Genomic DNA, 25,216 nt, shown 5'->3' on the forward strand with positions numbered 1-25,216 from the left:
GAGGATCCTCTTGTTCCATAGCTGGATGGGCCTCCAGGAGCTATTCATTGGTAATTGCAAAGGACTGCCTTAAATGTGCAGGCTAAGAAATGTAGCATTTGTCTCCTTCCCTGGGGCTTGTAACCCCTTCTCCTCAGTCCCAAACTGTCCCAGTAAAGACTTGTCTGCAAAAATGTGTTTTTGAGGGAGATGGGAAATGGCATGAAGGTTGGGACAGGAGCAGCAACCCGTGTGTATTGGTGGCCACACATGCAGGAGGGCAATAGCAGATTACAAGGGAATTGGTACTGTTATAGTTATGGTCTGGGACAATTATTTATGCCAAAGGAGGAGACAGGAATTCCTATACTGTATAATTATTACTCTTGTAAGCTTTTGCATCAACAGAAATGTACAGAATCCACAGTATCACTGGAATTTCTGAATGCAAAAGTGTCTGTGTTCATTCCCATAATCAGCACTCATAAAAAATATTTTCTTCTGAACTTTGACAAAATTTGTCCCTAGAAAGGATTCAAGGAAACAAGCACAGGAGCATTAATACCATGTTTCTTCAGAAAGTCTGAACGAAGCAAGATGCACGTCTTGCAAAATGTGATCAAACAGACAAGAGAAACATGAAACCCATGTTTTACACAAGCAGCTCTCAGCACTATAAAACAAAATCTTTTAGTAGAATGTTTAAGGCAAATTTGGGGATTTTGTAGTGGGGATTTCTCTAGGCTTTGCAGGTAATGATAAAAGCAGGAGAAATATGAATCACTTAAAGCATGTGACAAATGGCCACAGTCTCTATTCCATTTGTTATTCCTAAAGGGATAAGCACACTTGCCCCATCTGTTCCTGCTTCTCTCCTGAGAAGGCTTTAGGATATGTATGAAAATGAAAGCCTAAAAGAAGCATGTCAGGCTGGCTGGTGTTTGTTTGAATTCTGAAATGAGAGGCTGCCTCTGCCATAAGGTGGGAGCCTTTGAAAGCAATTGAGCACCAAAGTGGCAGCCTTAATTTTTAATTTCTTTGCCTTTGTATGTTTAAGACAGGCTCCAATCAGATGGCATCTAATGAGGTGCTGAATATAATTGCTGTATGTGCTGCATAATTTAAATTCCAACTGTACTTGCATTTCTCATTTGCCAAGCCAGTAAATGGTATAATAATATTGAAAATGACAACAGCTCAGTGCTTACACAGTGTAGTCATAGGGAGTGCACTTAATGAGTTTGTTTGTGATTCTTATAAAGAGATCCTGTCTGCTAAAATCACAGTAGCTAAAGGTTATGGTTACCTGTAAAATGAGTCTTTTCCTTTCAAGGATGTCATGTCCTGAATAAGGAAGTATCTGACAATGAATGTGTATTCTGGGGCTGGAGATCTGCCAATTCCTAGGAGATAAGGCAGGAATTTTGCAGTTGGACTACATTAGGCACCACAGTGAGGAAAATTTTTTAGCAAATTGCAAGTATATGCCTTTTAACCTTAATGCAGCCACTGTACTGTTTGGTACAGTGGGAAATTCTTTGTTCTTGAGGTGCAGTGAGAAACCTGCACTTACTCTAGTTATATTTACAGCCAAGATATCAAGTAAATGCATAAATATGGATAAACATTTTTTTAAAATTTGAAAATTGGTTACTGGATGCCAGTTTTGCATTTTCAAAGAGTTATCATTCCTTTGAGTTCTTCTCTAGGAACTGTTCTTAAGACAAATATTTTAGTGTTTGTGTGTGCTCTTTCAGAACACAGAGTCATGTGTTGCAGACTTGAATGCCTTAAGCATTACCGAGTGAAGTAGTGGTAACTTGGACCTTTTGAGGCAGATCTTATTCATTTGAGCATGAACTGTTTTTAGAGGTTTTAACTCCTTTAGTCAGTTTTGTCAGTTCGTTTTTGCTAAATTTCAGACACAGTAAGAGGTTACCTTGTCCTGCCTTTGAGTGCAGAGTGCTGGCAGTGCTCACTCTTTTACCAAGAACAAGCTTAGCGGTGCTCAGCAGTGCTGCTCAGGGCTTACAGGATCAGGGCTGGCTCATTTGGGAAGCTGTCATACAAAAGCCTGAAGAGCATTTCTGTTGCCTCCTTGTCCTCGCAGTGGCCAGTTTGCTATAGTGAAGAAGTGTCGGGAGAAGAGCACGGGGGTGGAGTATGCTGCCAAGTTCATCAAGAAGCGGCAGAGCCGGGCCAGCCGGCGCGGGGTAAGCCGTGACGAGATTGAGCGCGAGGTCAGCATCCTGCAGCAGGTCCTGCACAGCAACATTGTCCAGCTGCACGACATCTACGAGAACAAGACTGACGTGGTGCTCATCCTGGAGCTGTGAGTAAGGGCCTTCCTTCCCTGCAGGGCGGCCTCGGTGAGCAGGAACCAGACAGCGTAGCAGCGGTACTGATAAAAGGAGCTGCTGCTGTGTTCTCAGGCTTCACAAACCTTGGCAGGAGCACTGAGGGAGGTTGGTGGTCCCCTAGCTCATCCTGGGGATACAGGTGCACCTGAACATCAGCTGAGGTCAATTGATACTGAGCCAGGCAGTCTTGTCAACTTGAAAACAGTTTGCTAAGGGAGGGATTACCTCATGCCTGTCTAGGGCTGCCCTGAACCCTGGAGGAAGTACAAGTGGCCACCGAATGCTCATTTAATTTTCTTCCTTCCTTCATCTCTCAGTATGTGTGAGGGCAATCAAGCCTTTTCCAAAATTTGCAGTCCTTCTCACTAATCCTGTATTTTCCTCATTTAGATCAGCTAGAGGAGAAAAGGGGAGGAGAGCAAGGAAAGAGGGTTTTTTAATCCCTAAACATTGACTGCTGAGGTTGAATAGCAGCAGGATGGGAATGAAGAAAAGCTCTTTACTCTTCTGCCACCATGTGAGGGGGACAAACCACTGCCATTTAGGTCCTGCTGACAAGTGGACCTCCTGACCCCTCCATGCAAAATGATGCAGTTTTTCAGTGTGTTTGGAGCAGGAAATACAGTCACTGTGATTGAATATGGGTAAACCATACTTTCCCTAGGAGAGCAGCCTGGACCTTGTGTATTTGTATTTTATGTGTATTTTATACCTGAGGGAGTTCTCTACGGGAGCCAGCATTTAGGCCAGGGAGCGTTCCTAGAGGCTGCCTGGAGGCAGGCTGAATTGATAGGCAGATGTCTCCTCTGCAGGTGAGTGTCAGGGTTGTGCACACCAAACAGCTCTGCCCAAGAAGTAAGGCAGCATTGTTGTTTGTCTTTTATTGGACTTCAAAGGAAAAGTAAAGGTATCATTTGTTTGCTTCCTTGCCATGGTATTAGGTGACATGGTAAAAGGGAAAGAGTTGGAACCAGAGGAAGAGATTCTGTAACAGTTGAGAAACAAGCATTTGGAGGTGCTGATTTAGAAAACAAACCTCCCTGAGTGTTCAAATGTAACTTGATGCAGTTATGAGTGTTTTACTGCAAAGGAATTAATGCTTGAAGTGTGGGTTTTTTCTGGGATTCCACAATGGTTGGTTTTTGGGATTGCTAAATCTCGTCTGCTTGAGGGCTTCTCTGAATTCAGGTGTAGAACTTGGATAAGAATGACCTTGCAATAAGCTGCTTACTACTCTCTAGGGAGAGTTTACTGAAGCCTGGTTTTAAAGACCGAGTCTTTGTTAATGAGAAATCATCACATCTCTTCTACTGAATTTTCCTTTAGTTTACTCTTTCAAGATCTCTACGACTTAGGCTAATGCATTAGGCTATACCTCAAGAGATTATTATAGTGTTTTTTCATGTATGCCCATCTCTGATCTTCAGAAAATGAAATGCTCATGTGGTTATTGTAGAAGGGAGTCTTTTGTTGATAAAGTAACAAAGAGACTTTGAGTTCTCTGAATCTTCTTTTTTTGCTTCCTTTATTTTTATCTTGTATTTTATGTTGTATTCTATAGCTTGGAAAGTCCCCTCGCTAACCTCATTCAAGGTTAGTATGAACCAAAGAGAAGTGGGAAAACACATCAAGGAGCTCTCAAGTAAATATCCTGTGACCCTCATTCTTGCAGGCTGCAGTTTCTTCGGTCATGCCTGGGGCACAGCTGGTTGCCCAGGAGGTTGGTGAGGTTGCCATTGGGGCAAACTGCCTGGTGTGCCCTGAGCAGCTGGCTCAGCTGGTTTAAGTGCCCACTGTTGGAGGCAGAGAGAACGAGAATTAAGTAGCTGTAGTCTTGAGAGCTGAACTACTTTCTGATACTGCCTGTGTAGCAGAGCATGTTGCTCTGGAGGGAGTTGCCAGTCTCCTTCAAGCAGGAAGGAATCCTTGCACACCCTGAGCAGAGCAGAGCAGAGCAGTTCAGTCTGGGAGCTCTCCTGAAGTGGAAGCTGCTGCTGCAGGACCAGGGCTGTAGTCTGGCCTTAGGGAGATCAAAGTCCAGCTTGAAGAACCATCACCACGGAATTGTGCCAGGTGAAAGAAGAAGAGAGAGCAGTGTGCCTGCATGGTTACATTCCAGAAAAGTCCAAGAGCATCCCCAGCCCAGCTGGCCTCCTGATGGCAGGATGGAGTGTCTGCCAGAGGTGATTGCTCAAGTGCACTCTGAATAGAAATCAGTCAATAAATGGGACTGACCTGCTCACTGTACACAGATTTCACCAAGGGACTACCAGGTTTTCCTTACAGATTTCTGTGCTGGTTTGTCACTGTGGTCTGAGTGCAGGTGGTGGTGCTCCAGCACCCAAGAGTCATAACTGTGTTGTTGGTGCCCTCAGAAGTGAATCTGAATGAGAATAAAACAATAATTTTAATGACAGCGTGAACTGGCAACAATAAATGTAAACATGATCATGAATAATAGCTGCAAACAGTGCCTAATTCAGTATTTAGATCATCTTGTTTCAGATAAGCAGAAAAATAGCACTGAAACTCTCAGTAGAAGGCACACAAATGAAAATAAGTCTTTTATACTAATAAGGGTGGAATGGATTTCAGTTTTGATGTGAAAACTCATAGTAACTAAGAGCACTTCCTTGATTTGGGAAAACTGGTTTTGATACCTTCCAGTCTGCTACAATCTGCTTTCTTAAAAAACTCAGCACCAAAGAAATCCTTTCCTGTTAGTTATGTCAGGCAAGAATCTGTAGTAGAACAGGGTAATGGCTGTTCAGGAAAGAAAAGAGATTTTGTTGGCACATTTTACTACCTCATGTTCTGATGGCAACCGCTAAGGAAAGCAATTCTTCAGCAATTGTTGACTCTTAAAATTTATTAATACAAAACAAAAATGTTGAAAAGTAGCAGCTGAAGTGGTTAAGTTGACCTTTTGAGATAGGTACATGTCTGGGGATTCAGCAAACAGTGTAATTCTGGTTCTGGTCCCTTGTGATCCTTGCAGCATCAATGGAAAAGCCAGTCCTTAATTGACAGGGAGGAAAGCTGAATCAGAAGTTTGGGCACACATGGGACCAGAACACAAAACTAGGGATTGTCTGCTCAACTAGACTTTTTCTGATTGTATTGAGGTTCTTTGCTGATTCAGTTTCCTGTGCTTACACTCACTTTATAGATTACAGTGCAGGAGATAACAGGATGTTTTTTGGTGTGTTTTGCAGGGTTTCTGGAGGAGAACTTTTTGACTTCCTGGCACAGAAGGAGTCTTTGAGTGAAGAGGAAGCAACCAGGTTCATCAAGCAGATTTTGGATGGTGTGAATTATCTTCACTCTAAGAAAATTGCTCACTTTGATCTAAAGGTAAAGATGTTGATTTAGGCTTTGCTGATCTGTAGCTGCTAATTTTGATATTTAAAACTGGTAATGTCAGGTGGTCAGTGAAGATGTTGCAAGAATTGCAAGATAGAAATCAGAAAGAGTACGTAAAGAATCATTTAACTGATAGTGACTATCAAATGATCAAATGATATATTCACTTAATAATCCTCCTAGGTTTTAAAGGCCTGGATGTGGAGTTTAGCAAGCGTTAACTTAGACATGTATTTTTAAGCAATGATCCGATTAAATGGAGGATGGTTCATCATTATCTCATCACTTGACAGGGCTCCATTGGCTGCAGTGGAGCTACAATGGTTTATACCACCTAAGGAATAAAACAGTCCTCCAAGAGGTAGAGACAGTGACTTTTTGCCATTTCAGTCAGTTCTGTTTGTTCTAAAGAAGATTGCATTCTGTGTCTGTGGTGAACATGTATGCCCTAGATCCATGGAATAAAACCAGGCTTGTTGCCCTGAGGCTAAAACATGCTTGGTCCAATGACTGTGAGAATAAATTATTCATGTGCTCTGTTTCCCAGTGCAGCTCTGACTGAGAGTGTGTATTAGCAGAAGTTTCTACATCAGATCCTGCTGCGGAAAGTCCAGGCAGCTGCCAGCAGGGAACCAGACTCTCTCACTGCTGCTCTTGAACTTATGATTAAATTGTGACAGATTAATGCATTGAAGCTCATCATGGGAGATAAACTGAACCCATAGTTTACTCTGAAACCTGTGAATGGTAGGGAGTAGCTAAGGCTGAGAAATTTAGTTGAAGAAGGAACTTTATGAAATATGTTGTATCTGGTAGAAAAGTAAAGACTGTGGTTAAACATGTTAGTTTTGATTTCACAGCTGAAGCTTTAGCTTTTTCTTACAATGCTGTGAGGAATGCCACATGTTCTTTTAATAGCTGGCTATCACATATGATCTAGCACCTCTGATCCCAACTCTTTGCATTTTCTGGACTGCTCAGCTGGTAAATACTACATCTTTCCTGGCCTTGTTGCAGCTGTGAATTTAGTCTCATTGAGAAGTTAGTTTTTCCTTCCTCAAATAGGTTCAGCATTTAACAAAACACCTTCCATTGGCTTACAACACAATATAGCGTCAAGTGGGCAAATATTGTGAGGTGTAAATTCCAAGAACAGATCAGTAAAGTTGCTGTTAGCAAAAATACTGTACTGTGCAGCTGTCACTCAGGGTTGGGCAGTAGCATTTTGTCTGCCAACAACTGGACTGCTTCAGCTGCCTGCTGCCTCTGTCAAAAGAATTGTAAATGGTTAAGGTATGGGTTTCTTGTTCTATGGTGATGTATATACAAAGGAAAAGAAAAGCACTTGAAAACACTGTCACTTTCCAAGATATTACTATTTTAATAATGTAGATCTATCTTTTGTTCATTTTAGCCTGAAAACATAATGCTTCTAGACAAGGATATCCCTATTCCACACATCAAACTCATTGACTTTGGCCTAGCTCACAAAATAGAAGATGGAGTAGAATTTAAGAACATATTTGGAACTCCAGAATTCGTAGGTGAGTGGCATGTTCCTTTGTGTTTTATTGCAAATTCCAGAGGACGTCAACACATCTTGTCAAAGTTAAAAACTGAGGGATAGAAGTAGTTTCAATCTTGTTTCTGTCAAGGCCACTTAAATCTAGAGGTTTACATTATTTTTCTGGAATAGGCAAAGGTACTTTCTGTAAACCAGATGTGCTACTCCTGTGAGAGTAGGCTGCTGCCAAATATATATTTAGAGATATTTAGATCTCAATTCAGCTGCTGCCAAATATATATTTAGAGATATTTAGATCTCAATTCAGGATTGAGATTGTGAAACTCTGCACATACAAATGATAATCTTTTTCCTTGTTGCCTGGGGTAAGGGATCTCTGCATTGTGGAACATGAGTTCACAATTACATGGCTGTCTCTGTCATTGCTTTGTAAATAAAACTACCTCACACTGTACACCTGCTGAGCATCCTCATCTCCTCACATTTTTTTTGTGTGGTTCTCTTTTTGTTCCTCACTGGTCAAAATTTTGATCTGTCTCACTTGGATTTTAGGTTAATCCTACTCCTTCCAACTAGTTTCTATTTTGGTGTTTGTTTGGGGGCTGGCTAGAGAATTGTAATTAATATTGCAGTAAAAACAGCTGTCACGGATTTTTTTTCAATTTGTTTCACCCTTGCTCTTTTCTCTTGCATGCAGTCTTATATGGGGATGTTTTCCAATGAGGAAATGTTTCTTATAAAGATAATAGAGTTTGACATGGATAGCAATGTAGTCTAGCAAGTAATTTCAATCTATTGCTCAAGGGTTTTTTCTGACTGGCATTTACAAATGTAAATGCTGAAATGGCACCAGTTAAAAAACAAAACAAAAGCTCATGCTTGGGGGCAGCAGGATTCTTGGGAGATGAAATAATTTGTTATTTGTTATTGTTTGTAGTATAATTACTATATAATGTCTGTTTTATTCTTGAGTTGCATTATGCTCCAAGTTACTCTACATAATCTCTTCTGACCAGCTGTGAACTTGAACTCCTATTTGGGCTGTAAAATGAAAAACAATGTATTCTGTAACTAACTTTTCCCTCTCCCTCTTTCTCCCTCCTGGTAATTCTTGGCCTGCTACTCCAGCCTGGTAAAAATTTCTTAATCCAGTTGCTGCTGTTTTATTAAATGTTTCTTACAGCTCCAGAAATCGTAAACTATGAACCACTCGGACTAGCTGCAGACATGTGGTGAGTTCCATAATGCGTTAGTACTTTTTTTTCCTGGTTACTCCACAATTATTTCTTCCTATTTTGCTCTTAATAGAATCCATTGCACTTCAACAAATAAAAACAATACAAAACAAACTTAAATACAGTTAATGAGTTTTTGTTCTGTCATTCTGTTTTTAGACATTCTTTTAAATTAAAAGATAAACACTTAGTTTCTGCAAAATTCCATTAAAAACTGGAGTGTTGGCAGTTCCAGAGTTAACTGTTTGCCACTGTCCACACAAAGGAACACTCTGAGAAGGAAACATGTTCCTGCGAGCTTGTGACCGCTTTATTTATTAGTCCTTCATGCAGAAGAGACCTGCACACTAATGTCACCTGCTGGGAAGGCAGGCAAAAGAGGTCACCCCAAATCAGACATTCTGCTCCTCTGTGTTTCATGTGTGCCCTGTAGTAAGTACCCACTGAGTAGGGATACAGAGATTTCAAATATCCACATTACTTGATGTTATCTGTAAAATCATCTTTTCCCCCAAACCCCCATTCTGTAAAAGATTTAAGCAGTTACCTAAAGCCACAATGGGCTCTCCTCCCTCTGTTGCAGCTACAACTGACTTTTGTGTATTCTGCACGTAAGGAAGAATACTGGTGATGTAGCACCCCTGCAATTAATGCCTTTTGTTTTTTAGGAGCATAGGAGTCATCACCTACATACTGTGAGTACATGAGATTTACCCCTGTGGAAATGTTCCCAAAGCTCTGTAGCACCAGTACAGGAGAGTTCTTCCCTTCAGTCCTTTAGGGACCTGCACATGTGGGTGGGCAGAAGTTTGTCTAAAGGACAGGGGTTATCCCACAGCCTTTTCCATTCAAAATAAGGAATAAAAGATGAAGGGCATTCTGAGCAGAAGAAAAACAAATGTCCCCAGCATCACTGGGCATTTCTGCATTTTATGGGATCTCATCAGTTCCAAATGGAAGAGGATGGAAAAGCCAAGAGGCTTAATTGCTCCTGGAATGACTGTGAGCTACCAGCATGAGAGCATAGAAGCAGAAGGTATAACAGTCCCATTTACAAATTGGGTTATTTCAGGTGGAAACAGGGAAGCTTTTATTTGCTTGTAAGGACAGCAGTCTAGATTATTATGCATAAGTAAGGTCACCCATTTCAAAAAGGTGGATTTAAGCTGAAAGAGGAGCAGAGATGTTGATCCTGGTAACTGAGAATTCAACTTACAGGAGAAAAAGAAGAGTTTGTTAAAGCTAGTAAGGCAAAGGTTGGTTGGGGATAGCATTATAGTCAGGAAGCATAAAGGGAAAATAGATCACAGAACACCTTTTAGATACAGACTCTCTTTAGAAGAAAAGTGTGTCAGCTGGTGATGAATAAATAAAAGGAGGGAATTATGCTCAGACTCTCAAAGAAATGCGTTTCTATAGGCATCTGGGGACAAGCAGTTGAGAGTTTTAAGATGGAGCTTGGCAATTTGGGAAACTGCTTGTGTGACAGTGGATACATGCACCAGAGGAACAGCACTCCTTGCTTTTCCTCTCATTTGTCGTGAGAATTGCAGGAGTGGACAGTGATCCTTGATCCTAAGCGCTTCCATTGAAATCCTCATGACTCATGAGGAGCAGGGAGTGGACACTGCTGCTGGGAATGTTTGTTTGGTTGTTCCTTGTAATCCTCAGAGCAATAACTTGCTGCCAGACTAGAAGAAGGTGGACTCTTGCATTAGATGGATTTGCACTATGCAGCTCAGGTGTCAGGACAAGTACAGAGGCTTAAAGGGGAGGGATTGTCATCTCAATGTGGAAATCTCGGCCAATGCACAAGGGTTAGACCCCAAGAGGTAGGGTCTGAGGAATCAGATTCAGTACAAAAAATTCCCTTCTTTTCTGCAATGCAAAGAACAGTTTGGGGTACTGTCCAGACCCATGTTTTTTATCAGCACTCTGGTTTGCACTGACACATCTGTACTTGCCAGGACATTAAACTTTGTGAATTTGTAAAATAGCTGTTCCTGTTTGAGGAGACAACGCCTAGGAGCTGAGGTTAAGCAGATGGGAATACTTAGCATATGATTAGTGATGCACAGAGCCAGCTGCTCCTCAGCTCTTCTGTTACACTGAGGGGTCTGTGCTGGGCCAGAGCAAGTGAGCAGATCCTGTACTGCACCCAGCACAGGAAATCTGTTCTACCTGCTTGCCTACTGATAATTGCCATGCTCATTGAAGTAGAAAAATGTCTCACTGCAAATGATCAGAAGAAAAGAGCTTTTTATGGTGGGAGGGATCAGCTTGTGTGATAGGATATGGACTGGAAATTTGCATGCCTTCAACTTGTATTGCCTCCTAATTGTAGAGCCTTTTGCTCAGAAGTATTCTTAATAAGTGGGGTGTGTCTGTGATACCACCTGCTTTAGCAGACGTGGCAGCAGCCAGATGGATGCTGTCATCGGGTGTAGAGATCAAAATGCATCCAAGTCCTCAGTTCAGTAACTCAGGAGTGATTCAGTGAGCTGTAAGGGCAAAGCCTTTACTACTGAGCTCTGCAGGTACATGTTTACAGGCGCTGAATCAGGATATGACAAAAGCCTTTTGCATTGGATATCAGGATTTGAGAATCCTCCCATTTCACAGATTTGAAAACTGAGTCCCAATAGAAAAAATCAGAGAATAGAATGCTGTTGATTTTGGCTTCCAACAAAGGGCCAGAAGATGGAATTACAGCTGCTTCATGACAATTTGGGGAAAGAGAAAAGAAACCAAGGCCTTAGAGTGGGTTTCCAAGCTTCAGTTTTGGAGCAAAGCCCATGGTCTTTGGAGAGATGCCTGCTTGTAGCCAGCAGAAATGGAACCAAGGCTTAAGAGGAAGTATGTTATACCTCTTAAAAGTTGAGACTGACTGTGCTTTATGGGATGAACTTTACTGCATCAAAGACAGCTGGAGGACCTCACACATGCTCTCTTACTGTGTCAGATGCTTTGGTGGTGTTGTATGATTGTAGATGGGGGAATTTATGCACTTGAGTGTTTATTCTGTGGGTAAAACTACATGTGGCAGCTGGGGATTGGGCTGAAAGGCTCAGACAGTCCCATGTAACTTTCCGCTTATCCCCCAATATTCCCAGACAACCTAGTGGTGGCAATACCGACAAGGTAAAAAGTTGAGAGTGGGATCATGTAAGCAAATGGTTTAGTATTCAAAACATCACTTTAGTCCCCTGGAGTTTGCTGCAGTCCTGTTTTGAACCTGCTGCACCCTGAAACGGTGTTATCGAATTGTAGATATATCTGTTATCAAATTGTGCTTATAGATAAGCACAATAATAGCCCAGAAGATTATATAAAAGGGTGAGATCAATTACCTTGTATAAATAACATTTCCTGTAAACCAGACTTTTGCAAGTCAGCACCCCTTTGTGTTGTGGGAGGAGGATCCTGGAGGAAAGGCAGGACTGGAGGGGTATGGGATGACTCTGTTCTGACAGGAGTTTTATGGAGCAGAGGTGCAGAGTCAGCAGAGATGAAGGTTGACAGTCACAGCTGAGAGGCAAAGCAGGAGGAAAGCTTTTTCTTAAGATTGCTAAATGACATTTTATTATGATGCTGTCTCCATTGTATCCTTGCAGCTGGAGTAGAGTGCTGAGAGAATGAAATTTTATGTTGTTCAGAAACAGTTGGATTTGATTGTGGCCAAAGCCCTTTTGCCTGTGGATTCCTTTTACTGAGCAGCATGGCCCTGCCTGTCCAGTGGAGCTGACTTATGGTCATACAATGGATTTTGCTTCCAGTGAGAAAGGTCTCCTGGTTGAACACACTATGCAGGGAACTCAGCAGCAGTTTTGCAGAGAGAAAAGAAGTAGGGGCAGAGCTTTTCCTTCCTGAAGAAAAACCACAGAAACACTATGTTATCTGCTTGAAGGTTATAGAAGCTTCATCCTGGTAGTCTTTGTGGGTTCACAGGGATGGAGACTCTCCTCAGCTGGAACTTCTTCTAGTTTGATTAGCAGTGACTTAAATGAGACCCTTGAGAGAGGAGAGTCTGTGCATTTCTCTCTGTGTGCATGCATTAGGGCTGCACTAGAGACTTCCAGTGCAAGTCTCGCTCATAACCACAGCTGTAGTGAACCAGAGCTGGCCCTGGTTTTTCCTACATGGCAGAGCTGCTACAACACAGGAGCCACAAATGTCCTAAGAGTATATTCCATGGTCACTGTAATTTCCTTAGGGGCCTTCTGCTGTTTGTTTTTCTAATTGATTCCTCTTTCTGGCTTATCTAGGCTTAGTGGTGCATCGCCTTTCCTTGGAGAAACTAAACAAGAAACACTTGCCAACATCACAGCTGTGAATTACGATTTTGATGAAGAATTTTTCAGCAATACTAGTGACCTGGCAAAAGACTTTATTCAGAAACTGCTGGTGAAAGATACTCGGTAAGGGAATATTCAGAAGGACCCATTTGTCTCTAAAATAAACCTGGTGTAATGTGGCTTGACAATTGAAAAAGCTTTTCTTGCAGTGTCTATTGCCAGTCAAGAGCAAGACAGGAGGATGCTGCTGTGCCCCCATTTAATCACTGCACTCAGAAAGCCCAAGGAGAGGAATCAAATCTCCTCAGCTAAATGCCATATTCGGGACCAAATTCTCACCTGAGTCAAGTGGCACAAGAGGGTGTAGCTGAAGGGCTGAAAATGGTGTGCACCATCTTGAGTTCAGGGTAACAACCACTCCACTATTTCATTCTCTTGTGAACTACTTACAAGAAAGTGATACCATCCCAGAATATGCCCCCAATGGTGCAAATGCCGGAAAAAATCACTGCATGTGCTGCTATGGAGTTGTTCTGAGTCTCTGTAGCAGTCACCTTGGGTTTATGTGACAGATCTTTGTTCCCGGATTACAGGAACCACAGTCTGGTTTTTTTTGTTTTTCTTGCTTTTGATAAAGGGGTCACAGAAGTATCATCTCCATCCCTGCATCCTTCTTTGTCCTGGAGGAAAATCAGACCATTGTGGTTCTTTCTAATGGCTTCATTAGGGGAGGAAATAGCTATGAGAGAGGAGGAGCTGTTCAGTGAAGATTTCTGCAAATCATCAGGCCTCAGTGTGGGGTAGAGCAGGTGTTGGATGAAAGTTTTGCACAGGTCTAGCAGTTCCAAGGAGAAGTCAATGCTGTTGGTGTTTGTCCCATGTGCAATGCTGTGTTTGTGTCTTTGATTCTCAGTGCTCTTTGGTGCTGTTCACCAAACTGCTACAATGCACAAGGAAGTTAGGTTTGATCCACTTTGATTAGGTTGGCAGTATTCCTCTCAGAAACGTTGCTGTCAGGAAACAGCAGCTCCTGCAGAGCTGTAATACCATGTTCCAAAGGACAGCTTTTGTATAATTACTGTTGATTCAGACAAAGTCGTATCAAAGGTGTATAGCAAGAATGTATTTTCTAAGCATGTTGGACAAACAAAGCAAGGAAATCTTGTATTACTTTTTATGGAAGGGTACACAGAAGTACAGGTAGATTTTGATGAAATAAGAATTAAAGTTGTGTGGAGTAGGGACAGTTACCTACTGAAGTTTAGAACAGTAACTAAAGTGCACACAAGTGGTGTGCCTCAGGGAGAAAACATAAACCTGAAATTTGGGGGTTTGCCCTGAAATTATTCTGCTAAGTCCTTCATAGGAAGCCTAGGAGGAGTGTGGGTCAATGGACTTGTGTACCAGATGTTTTCCATTCAAACACTGGGGATTTTTTTGTGTTGCTGTTTTTTAGGAAGCGGCTCACAATTCAGGAAGCTCTGTCTCATCCTTGGATAACGGTAAGACTGAATAAAGAAAAAGATCTTGGTTTTTTTCTGTGAGCAAAGCAGAGATTATGTTCTCACTCTTACTGGTGTGTTAAATGGAAAACTGCCCCCTAAGTACTTAGTGATGCTGGGTGACTCAAACAGATGTACTGGGAGGAAATTGGTTTGGTCTGACCAAATCCTTGGATTTCTGCAAATGACTTCCTTTATTATCATAACTTTCACAAAGAGAGTAACAACGCTCTGATGTTCATTGTACATTCCAGTATCCCATATTGGACTGGGCTTTGCATTTTTCCATTCTTCTCTGTTTGCATGGGCATATACTGTGTGTTGGCTTTAGTGCTTTCTTGACTTGAGAGTTGACTGCAATCAATGTGGAAAATATAATTTCTCTGAAGAGAGAACTGCTGCGTCCCATGCTCTGGTCTGCTTACATTTGTGTGTCTGTATGTATTTTTTCATCATAACTGTTGCTTGCTTACATGGATAAGTCTCTTATTGAAAATGCATTTAGCTAGTCTCAGCATGACTAATGAGGATTTTTGAAATTCAGCTTTTGCTTTGCATTGCACAAAACATTAATTGGAGTGGTTTTACAGTTGTTAGTTTTCCTTGTACAAATATTGATAGCTTTGACATTGTTAATGGCTAAAAATTAGCATGAGAATAAGTTGCAGCCATGTTGTTTTTGCACCTTTCACATTGGAATGAATTCAACGTCACTTGTCACATTCAGTTCTGGACTTGTGCATTTGGTGTTTGTTTCTTTTGATCAAATGCATGAAGCAAAACCTTTGTGGGCTGAGGATGTCCCAGCATTGTGCAAGCCAGGCTGCATCCTTTGGGTAGAGCTGATGAATTGGTGCAGTCCTGTAAACGTTCAGTAACGTTGGTTCCTCTGTCTGACGGCTCACCAGCTGGAAGATGAAAGCAAAGTGCAGGAACCCAGGAAGGTGGAGAGCACACAGCTGAAGACCAAGCACCTGAGGGAGTACACCATCAAGTGCCACTCCAGCATGCCCCCCAACAACACCTACATCAACGTTGAGCGCTTTGCCCGCATCGTGGAGGACATTTCCCAAGTGGAGCGCGGCTTCGGCGCCCTGGCTGCATCCCACAGCTCCCTGCAGGAGGACATGGACGCGCTGCTTTCCATTTACAATGAGAAGGAAGCTTGGTATAAAGAGGAGAGCGAGAGCATGAGGCATGAGCTGTCCCAGCTGAAGTATGAGTGCCGCAAGGTGGAATCCCTGAAAAGGCACCTGCATGCTGACATCGTGGCTGTGGGCACCAGCCTGGCAGGCGTGGGTGGGAAATACTCTGAGCTGCAGGGCCACTACGAATCCCTCAGGCAGGAACTTGCCGGGGAACTCTCCTGGATACAGGACTTGATGAGCAGTTTTCAGCTGGAAAACGAGGCCTGTGTGAATGGGAACTTTGTCTTCAACAAAGATATCAATGAATCACTAATGGAGCTGTTAAATAGATCTTGCTGTGAAGAATTCCTTGCAGGATTGAATCTGGATGTGACAGAATCCCATTAGAAACACTGAGATCAGGCTAAGTGCAGGGTTTGTTGCTTGTTTCAATGTACATCAGTTTAAAAAGGTTCCAGTGCATAGTTTCTACACAAAAACATGACCTAGAATTAAAATAGAAGTTCTGATGTATTGCACAAGCTGCTCACAAAGCCATAATCTCCCAGTGGTTTCTAGTTTTGAAGGTGTTTCTTTTTCTGTGTTCAATGTCTGAACTTGTAGGAATAAGATTATCACAGTGGTGTGGACACATCCAGCACCAAAGCCTTTGGTATTGCCTATGTTTTACTCTGCATTGTGTACTACAGTTCCTAATGATTACTAGGTAATTAATGTGGAATAAAGAATAAGTCAGTCTGTACTAGTCTGTACTTACTAGAAACTGGGTGCCAGGAAACTATTAAAAATCCCCTTATGGCATTTTGGTTGGCTGAAGGGAGCAGCTGGGTAGCCCTGCTGCAGGCAGTTCCATACACCTTATGAGACAAATATTTGCAAAGGTTAAATCTGTTCAGTAAAATAAAGCAAAGGGTGTAGTGATTTAATATTTAGCTAGTGCTGTAAAAATTCTCTGTGAAATGGCTGCCAATGCAGAATATTAGGATCAGTGTTTATGCTAGTTGTGCAGGTGAACTCTTTTACCATCAAGAATAAGGTGAATTTTAAACTAAAGGGTTAATGGACAGCTGAGTTTCCTGTCCTATACCAAGGGTATTCTATTCAAAAGACATCATTGGGAACTTGTAATGATCAAATGACACTGTAATTCTGCAGTGCAAATGTCAACTTGTACTAAGTGGTAACATAGTCCTCTGGTTTATTTTCTACTGTGAAGAAGATTACAAAGCTACAGCTAACTTAATCTGTGGTGTGGCATTTGAGACTAGTGTTCTTGCTATAAGGTTTTTTTTCCTTAGGTTTTAAAAAGTAAAAGTAAAGTTGACCTAACCTTGAATCATACCCTGCTGTCTTGTATTTCAAAGAAGCTGTTTGGTTATACTGTATTCATATGCACCAGTCTTGTTTTTGAACACAATAAATAGTTATTTATGCAGGATGCAATTGTTCCCTGATGGTTAGTGACTGAAAAAGATGCCAAGTTTCTCTGGACATTTGCTGCAAGGTGACTGTGCAACTATAAGAGCCAGGGAGATAATAGCTCATGTCCAGCTAGAGTGAATCTATACATATATATATATCTGAGAGTATTTCTTTCAGTGCCCCTCCTCCCTCCTCCTTTTGCAGAGAAGTGAATGACCTAAATAAACAGAATTGTTGTTGTCATTGTTCCTAACATGATTAAGAATAATGTTTCCTACTTCGAGAAAAAAAGATAAAAGCATCCTCTCATCCAATTTGTGCAGAGTACAGTGGACCCATTACTACCATGTCCTCACAAAGATGTGCAGAGATTGATGCAAATTCAGAATTGTGAAAACAGTTGTTCACTTGGGATATTGTTGCTTCTGTCATTGTACGTGAAGGAGGCTGGAAACTGGATGTGCTCTCTGTGGCATTGTTCTTGGCTCAGTATGTGAAGTTTTCAAAGTAGTGTAGATAGCCAGGATGTGACCCTGGCAAGCTAGGGAGAATTGAGCTCTACTGTGACAAACAGTATTGAGGATTTTGCATGTGTCCATTTTTTATTGTTTCAGAATGCTTCTGCAGATTCCTTTGAGCTGGAAGACTCGTTAAGAACTGCCTAGGGGAACTGGAACACAGTCTTTTATTGTCAAGGGAGAGAGCTTTAATTCCTAAAATGTAACTTAAAGCCTAGTGAGAGTTAGAATTTGCAGCAAACACTCAAGAAAGAGAGTCTGCCTCCCCTCAGCCACAATCTCATATTCTTTGTTCATATCGATTTTTGTTTATGAACAGATGCACTGGCACAATGGGAAGGAGGATTAAATGAGGCCACCTTGTTCCTGAGCATGTTTTGTTGAGGGTAATATTGTGATTTGGTCCTTGAGGCTCATCACACGCTGCTTTTGGGAAGAGATGCTGATGATTGAGAGAAGGACAAGGTCACTGGGCTGCAGGGAACTTAAAATGGAGATGGAGAGGTGGTTATTAGCAGTCTGCAGTCAAGTGAGTTATTGAGAGTCAGAGATGGTTCTGCTGCTGAAAGGGCACTGAGAAATTTTTCATAATGATTGTACAGCTGACATTTAGCCAGTGACATTTTTTCCACTTCAAATTGATTTCTGCTTGCTTGTTGCACCATGCTGGCTGTTTGCAGCATGAGGAAATTGTATTTCATGCTGAACTGTCCCAGTTCTGTTGAATGCAAATCATGTGTACCTCTAAATGAGGAGGCAGCCCAGCTGATAGCTCGGCTCCTTGAAGTGCTGCTGAGACACCTGCAAAAATGCTAAATACAGCATTTGATGAGACAAGTGAATTTGTTGTCTCAAACATTTTAAATTATTTTGCTGACAAAGATGTTTAAATCCTCACTGGTGTGTTTTCCATTCTCATTTGGTACTCTTGCTGTTTCAGGTACATGGCTTGGTTGCATTCCAGTTCAGCACAAATATTTCTGTGTTATCTACCTCCTACATATGCAGATCAGAACAGCTGGAATGATTGTCACTCTTTGAAGGGCTGATTCCTGGCCTTTCTCTTTTCACTCTTGCCTGACCTGGTTTTGAATCATTTTTTCTCTCAATCTGTCAGATTTGGTTTTATGGTTTATGCAAATTTTGAAGTGCTTTTGGAATTGAAGTGTGCTTCGTTTTCAGAAGGACTGTGCTGGGAATTGTGGAACATCTATTCCTTAACACCAGGTTGACATCCAAAATTCTGGTCTATATTCTTTTTTGTTCCTATTTTTCCATAGTCAGATATTGCCATTATTTTATTGCCAGGGTGTCAATGCCTTGTGCTCTCATACTCTGGCTATGGTTACAGGACAAAGCTGGAGTTTTTTCAGCTAGCATGTATCCTTGTCTACAGCTACCTGTGTCCCATTTTATTACAATGATGTCATTCAGAGAAAAGGGAGATGGGGCGGGTGTGCACCAGAAGCACCTTAGCGACTTATCAAAGTGAAAATCATAGCTTTAGCACCTGCTAGTTTTAGGATTTTATTTATGGTCTAAAGGGTCCTGTCTGGGCCCAGAATGGGCTAGATTTAATTCTTACTCTTCTGCTTTTACCTGTATGAATCCACAGCTTCCCCAGCTTTCTTTCATCCGGAGTACATGAGGTATCTTGCATATTTTATGCACCAAAGGAGAGCTGAACAATAAAATTGCTCTTTTATCTTCCAGCCCATGGACAAGCAACAGGCTTTGGTTCGGAAATCATCTGCTGTTAACATGGAGAACTTCAAAAGGCAATATGCTAGGCGGCGATGGAAGGTATGACAACGAGCTGTAATCCTTCTCACATGTGGCTTCCCAAGCCTGATGGGATTAGAGGGCAAGCTAGAGCTTGAATGTAGGATTGTGATGGGCAGTGAATGAATGAAATGTGTTTGGGTATGGCAGCACTGGGTCTATATGGTCACTTGGTTTTGCTCCTCTCTGCACAGCTGTCGTACCAGATCGTTTCACTGTGCAACCACCTATCGCGATCACTGGTGAGGAGGGTGCTGGCTCAGGATGAGAGCTCGGTAGGTGCATTCCTCTCATGGGGAGAAGAGAAGAACTAGTCTTACTGTGCAGTCCTTTCTGCTGTCCTTAGCGGGATGCACAGCCCAACAGGACAGCAGATACTTGGAGTGGGAAGCCAGATGGGGCCATGGCACCATTTGTGTCTTTACTGCTACTGTATGTTGTGTTACTGTGAGAGGAGTCCTATGCTGGGAGAGCCAGTGCCTTGACAGACCTTCTAGGGGCTAAACACAGTTATTGTGTAAAGGAGCAGCCAGGAGCCTGCAGATGATATCTGGATCCCAGGCAGTGACCCTGGGATGTGACTGAGATCCCAGCAATTGTGGGGAGCTCACTGCTCTTGTGCCCAGCTTTGTGATGGAGGGTGGGGGACCCCAGCACTGCCTGTGACCTGGAGTGAAACTGTGAGAGCTCTGTTAGCTCTGCTCTTCTCAACAGATTATATTGTTTATGAGCATGGTATCTCATTTACATGACAGAGACTTTGCGACCTTTCTATTTCAGAGAAACTGTGAAAGTGACAGTGAGGATCTTTCACAAAGAAAAGCCCCTGTTCAGAGGAGAAGCAGCATATCCTAATGGGATGAGAATTCCATGGGCAGGAAACGAGAAACTTTCAACCTTGCTGAAGCAAGCGGCCCTGGCAGCACACTTGGACTTCTTGTCTGAGACCTTGGTATGATGCTTCTTGCTCCTCAAACGACACCAACAACCGGATGATGGCCTTAAATGCTTACTGAGCATTCCCAGGGAAATGCTACAGCACCAGTTGGAGTGGTTTTGTATGTTGAGTGTTTCAGTGATACTTCAGTCTATTTCTGATGTCAGCTGCACTCAGGGTGTAGGGTTTCTACTGATAATCTTTCACTGCAGAATAATTCACATTCCCCACAGTGGTTAATTCTGTGTGCATTGTTATTTCAGTCAGGGAAATTGCTAGTGAGTCTTAAGGATTTTTTAAATGCAATTTTTATATTTGTTAATAGCATAAATATTTGACGGCAGGTATCTGGCAGGCTTTTTTAGCTGTGTGCAGTATTCTGTTACTGCTGTCACTGAAGAGAAAAATCACAATGCCATTACATAGCATAACCTCGATTTTGTGAACCTGACAGTAAGTAGTTCTGAAATGGAACAAGAACTGTGCTCTGGCCATTATCTCTGGCTGAGGATTAGCACAGTTGCCATTGTCTGTGTAAGTACAACTGATTGTGGCACTGAGGTAGGCCAAGGCATGGATGAAAAAGAGAAAAAAATTCTGTAGTGATTGACATGCACCCAAATACAACATTTTCACAGAATGATGACAGGATGCCTCACCAAAAAAAGGGCATTTAGAAATCTAAGGCATGTGAAGAAATAATCTTTATTAGACTTTGTTATTGCTGTCAATATTATTTATTGTCAGCAAATTGGAGACTCATTAACACCTATTTGTATAGGTGCTGTTTACATGTAACCCAGACTGCAGACATCTGTGTTTTATTCAGGGAGCTGTATCCAAAATTGAGGAAATAAGCACTTTGATATTGATGCAACATCTTTGCACAGAGAAGTTGCATCATTTTAACTATATTACTTTCTAAACCAGTATTGTTCAATTGGTACCAAAAAAATGTGCATAGACTAGGGTATTTTTTCATTGAATGTATTTGTGTTAGAAGTTCCTATTTATTTTGCCATTAATGAATTAAAAATCAGAAAGCAGGTCTATTAGAAACAACTATAGATGGATGAGGAAACTGGTTTTGTTTGGCTTTACACTTGTCACCTCTAGGCTGAGGTTTTAGAGCAGAATGTGTTGAAAACTAGTATCAGCTTAATTTTGATGGCTTCCAGTTTCTAAGAAAGAAATGAAAATTTCTAATTTTGTATCCTTGGTTAGGTAGAGACTAAAATGCAGTTGATAAGAAATTGCTTCTGTGAAAGGAAGGAAACATTTGAGAAGCTTTGGAGGAGAGAGGCAGAACATAGGATTTGGTGGAAGAGACATAAAATGAATGAGGGGGTGGGAGGAAAAAAAGCAGTGGAGAGGAATGAGTATGAGAGGGACATGGAGGTGATCCTGGACTGGGAAAGTTGGAAGAAAGGAAAGAGAATGTGGATATATGAATTGTGGAAGCCAGAGAGTAAATGCTTCTGCAAATATGACACTTCATTTTTATACCACTTATTTGATTTCTTTCTATTTCATATCTTGTGCTGCCACAGCCTGTGACGTGTGCTGGTCAAGGGATAAGGTCCAGGGCATAGACTTCGCTTCATATTCAATTAAAAGGTGTATTTCTGAACTTTCTGTGGAATTCTTGAGACAGAAGCCTCAAAAAGTGTTGCAGTAACGTATGTATTAAGAGGGAGCAGTAACAGGCAAACCTGAGATTTCAGTGTATCCTAATTTCAGCTGGAATAGAGTTAATTTTCTCCTCAGTAGCTAGTACAGTGCTGTGATTTAGATTCATTATGACAATAATGTTGTTGAAACTATCGCCTTTAGGAGCTGGAACAGAGATCACACAGAGTTAGGGGAAATAAAATGGGTATTTATTGAAAGGCCTTCAAAGGCCACACCCTGGCAGTACTGGTGCCACAGTGTGGCCCCTGCCCTGTCTGAGTGGCTCCAAGATAGAAGTAAAAGAGGGCTTGGTCACATGATTTCACATTTTTATAGACTTCAGTCAATTTGCATACAGGAGTCCACCATCCAATTAATAGTCTCAAACTGTAAGGTGTCCTCCTCTTCTTCTCCTGGCTGGCCTGCCCTCCTCACGTTGTCTATACTTAGGACTTGGAGTCTGAAGAAACTGTCCTTGAGTACATAGCTGGTATCGGACTATTTCGTCTTTATCACCCTAAAGCACAATGGAAAGCATACCCAAGCAGAACAGAAAACTCGGATCTCAAGGCATCAATATGCTGCTGTTTTAGTTGTTGCTTTTCGGTTTCCCAGCTCTGCTGGTGAGGAGGTGCACAAAAAGCCAGGGAAGTTGGCTCAAAAGGTTCAAAGGGATATTCCAGCCCATGGGATGTCATGCTCAGTACGTGAACTGGCTGGGAGCCACAGGTCACTGCTGGGGGTGGGCTAGGCATTGGGCAGGGGGTGCTGAGAAATTGTGTTGTGCATCACTTTTCTTCCCTGGGTTTTATTCCTCTCTTTCCCTTGCCTTTATTATTAATTATTACATTTTGCTTTAGTTCAATTACAAAACTGTTCTTATCTCAAAGTAACACTCGAGGTTTGCTTTTCCATTCTCCTCCCCACCAGGGGAAGGTGAGGGAGGGGCTGTGTGGGGTCTAGCTTCCAGCTGGAGTTTAATCATGGCAGTGTTTGGAGGGAATCTTACATAAATAGAATGCTAAAATTATATATTTGGATAAAAAGCCACCCAGTTTACCTACCAAATTTTGCTTCCTGCTTTCCCAAGGATGTGGAGAAGTAAACAGACTCCAAGCCAGTGGTATTTTTCTGAATTTCTGGACTTTAAAAACCACCTCTGGTTTCCAAATTTGAGGTTGTGAGATGTGTATGTAAATTACACTTCTGAAAATTAACCCTGGTTGGAATAGGTGTTAGGTTGTTGGATCGGGATTGTGCTCTGGTGGAGATGGGGTCATGCTCATGTAAAATCCCAGCAACTATTGAGAAAGAACTGCTCCTCCCCAGGGAGTTCTGTTTGGTGCAGCTGTGCTGTTCCCAGCCCTGGCAGGACAGGACAGGACACCTGCAGGGCTCGGTTTGCTGCTCACCATCGCCAGGTTTTCAACAACCACCTACAGCTTCCTTTCAGCCAGCAGCCAAAAACAAAGGAGAACATGGAAGAAGGCTTTACATTAAAAGAATTTGTGTTACAGTCTATTTTCTATGTATTATTCTGTTTTGCAGTAGGGAACCTGGAGAGAAATGAAGTGATAGTCTGGGGATAAAAAGGAAAAGCACAATAAAAAACCCCAGAAAAGCCCACAAGTATTTTTATTAAAGGATGGCTATTTGGCTATTTTTATTCTTATTTTAGTGGTGATAATTTTTAATCTACATATATTTTTATTAAGAAAAACAGTGATTTTTAGTTTTTTAGTTTTTTTTGTTTTGTTTTGTTTTGTGCCTGGAAATAGCACAGACTGTCAAAACCAGCAGAGACATTTTTTGCTGTGATTTGCTAATAAAACTTTGGAAAGCCAGACGGTGTGTGTGTGTCGGGGTGTGTGTGTGTGTTTGCCCAGGCCGGGAGCAGGGCCTGAGGCGAGGCCGTGGCTGTGGAGCCCCGAGGGCGGGAAACAGCGGCGCCTCAGGGAAGCGGGCCCGGCTCTGGGTCTGGCTCTGGGTCTGTGCCAGCCCTGCCCTGCAGCGAATCTGCTGGGGCTCAGGGGGCCGCTCTGGGGTTGTGGAGGAGCCTGAGAGGGCTGGATGGGCCCTCAGGAGAGAGGGCCTCGCAGCGAGGTAAGTTCGGCCTGCCGGCCCCAGCCACTCTGCTGCAGCTGCCCTCACCTCTGCTCTCTGCTTTTTTATTTTAATTAGAGATATTGCTCCTATCTACATTTGTATGTAAACCAAGGAATTTGTATGTGCAGGGGAAAGGAGGTATATATTTAAGCATGTCCAGTTGAGAATCAAAGAACGTGTAGAAATTTCTTTTCCCTCTCTCATTTCTCAATATGGTCACTGTGACTGGCTGACATTCTGTATTGCTCACATAAATGTCTACTCTGTCTTCACATAAACTTCAAAGTTCAACAATTCAGTGCTCAGACAGTAGGTAATAGGTAGTTTTCAGCATGTGTTTCAGTGAGAGGAGTTAAAGCGGGTCAGGTGCACCTTGTTCCAGGGCAGGGCTGGCAGGGAGCCATCAGCCTAAGTGCTCCTGAGCCTGATGCAGGGATGACAGCACACCTCATCCAGCTGGGGCACAGAGGGCAGGACACCTGCAGGCCATGGCCAGGCCTGAACCCAGCTCCAGTGACCAGTGCTGCTGCTGGGCCTCAGGGACAGACTCTCTGAGGCAGAGCTCCTGATGAGCTGAGGATGTGGAGGGTTCAAATGGACAAGAAGTCGTGGTGCTTGTCACGGTGGGTAAGTTTACTGAGGGAAGGGTGCATTGAGGGAGCCCTGATGGAGTGGAGAATGGCTTTGGCTGAGTGAGAAGGTGGGAAGGAATGGCTGAAGGAATGGTCTGGGTGTGGTGTTTGTCTGTGACCATGCCCTGTGCACAGGGTACCCCACATCAGAAACACGGGTGATCCAGGAGCCTAAGCACAGCCTTAGGGCTCTGCCTGCAGCTCCTTGTGCCAGAGCCTGCTCGAGTGATTCCTCACAGTACCACTGCTGCTGTAGCTTGCTGTTATTTTTGAGGGGTAGGTGCAGAGACTGTCACTGAGCATTAGCTTTTTATAGCAGTTTGCTACAACTTGTGACCATCCATCTCTGAGGTGTAACATTTTCCTGTTCTACTTGGAACTGTGCTCAGTCACAGCCTTTTTAGGGTGGGATGTATCTGCTCAGCAGAAAACCTAAGAAAAATAGTTCCACATCAGTATTTCCTAAAATATGTTATTCCCAATGATGAACCTTATGAGCTATATACAATAGTTTTGTTAAAAATAATTGTTTGAAATATCTTGTGTGCATCTGAATTGTCTTAATGTAACAATGATTTGGTAAAAAAAGCTCTTAGGTAATTCAGTTACCTTTTAAATCTTTCTAGTCTATATATATAACATATGCTGTAATGTACCGGTATGGAATTTGAATTTAATTAGATTTACTGCTTTGAAGTATGGAAAAGCCTTCCTAATTTTAGCATAGAGGCTCTCATTCAG

The 25,216-nt window shown here is 42.3% G+C and overlaps 1 protein-coding gene across 4 annotated transcripts in view; it reads left to right on the forward strand.

Annotated features, from left to right (window-relative positions):
* The window catches only part of DAPK2 (death associated protein kinase 2), a 46,622-nt gene extending 23,039 nt beyond the window's left edge, over positions 1-23,583 (forward strand). For 3 of the 4 annotated variants that reach the window (XM_056499779.1, XM_056499778.1, XM_056499781.1), the window contains exons 3-10: positions 2,090-2,311; positions 5,555-5,693; positions 7,117-7,246; positions 8,411-8,459; positions 9,131-9,157; positions 12,728-12,880; positions 14,214-14,259; positions 15,168-16,845. In XM_056499779.1, the coding sequence (XP_056355754.1) occupies positions 2,090-2,311; positions 5,555-5,693; positions 7,117-7,246; positions 8,411-8,459; positions 9,131-9,157; positions 12,728-12,880; positions 14,214-14,259; positions 15,168-15,794 (1,393 nt within the window). In that variant the 3' untranslated portion in view covers positions 15,795-16,845. Of the gene's footprint in view, positions 1-2,089; positions 2,312-5,554; positions 5,694-7,116; positions 7,247-8,410; positions 8,460-9,130; positions 9,158-12,727; positions 12,881-14,213; positions 14,260-15,167; positions 16,846-19,060; positions 19,151-19,323; positions 19,405-19,909 lie in introns of those variants that run through there. The other variant, XM_056499780.1, reaches the window with a different exon arrangement.
* Positions 23,584-25,216: the final 1,633 nt, after the last annotated feature.

The sequence above is a fragment of the Oenanthe melanoleuca genome, chromosome 10, assembly GCF_029582105.1.
Source record: "Oenanthe melanoleuca isolate GR-GAL-2019-014 chromosome 10, OMel1.0, whole genome shotgun sequence".
NCBI lineage: Eukaryota > Metazoa > Chordata > Aves > Passeriformes > Muscicapidae > Oenanthe > Oenanthe melanoleuca.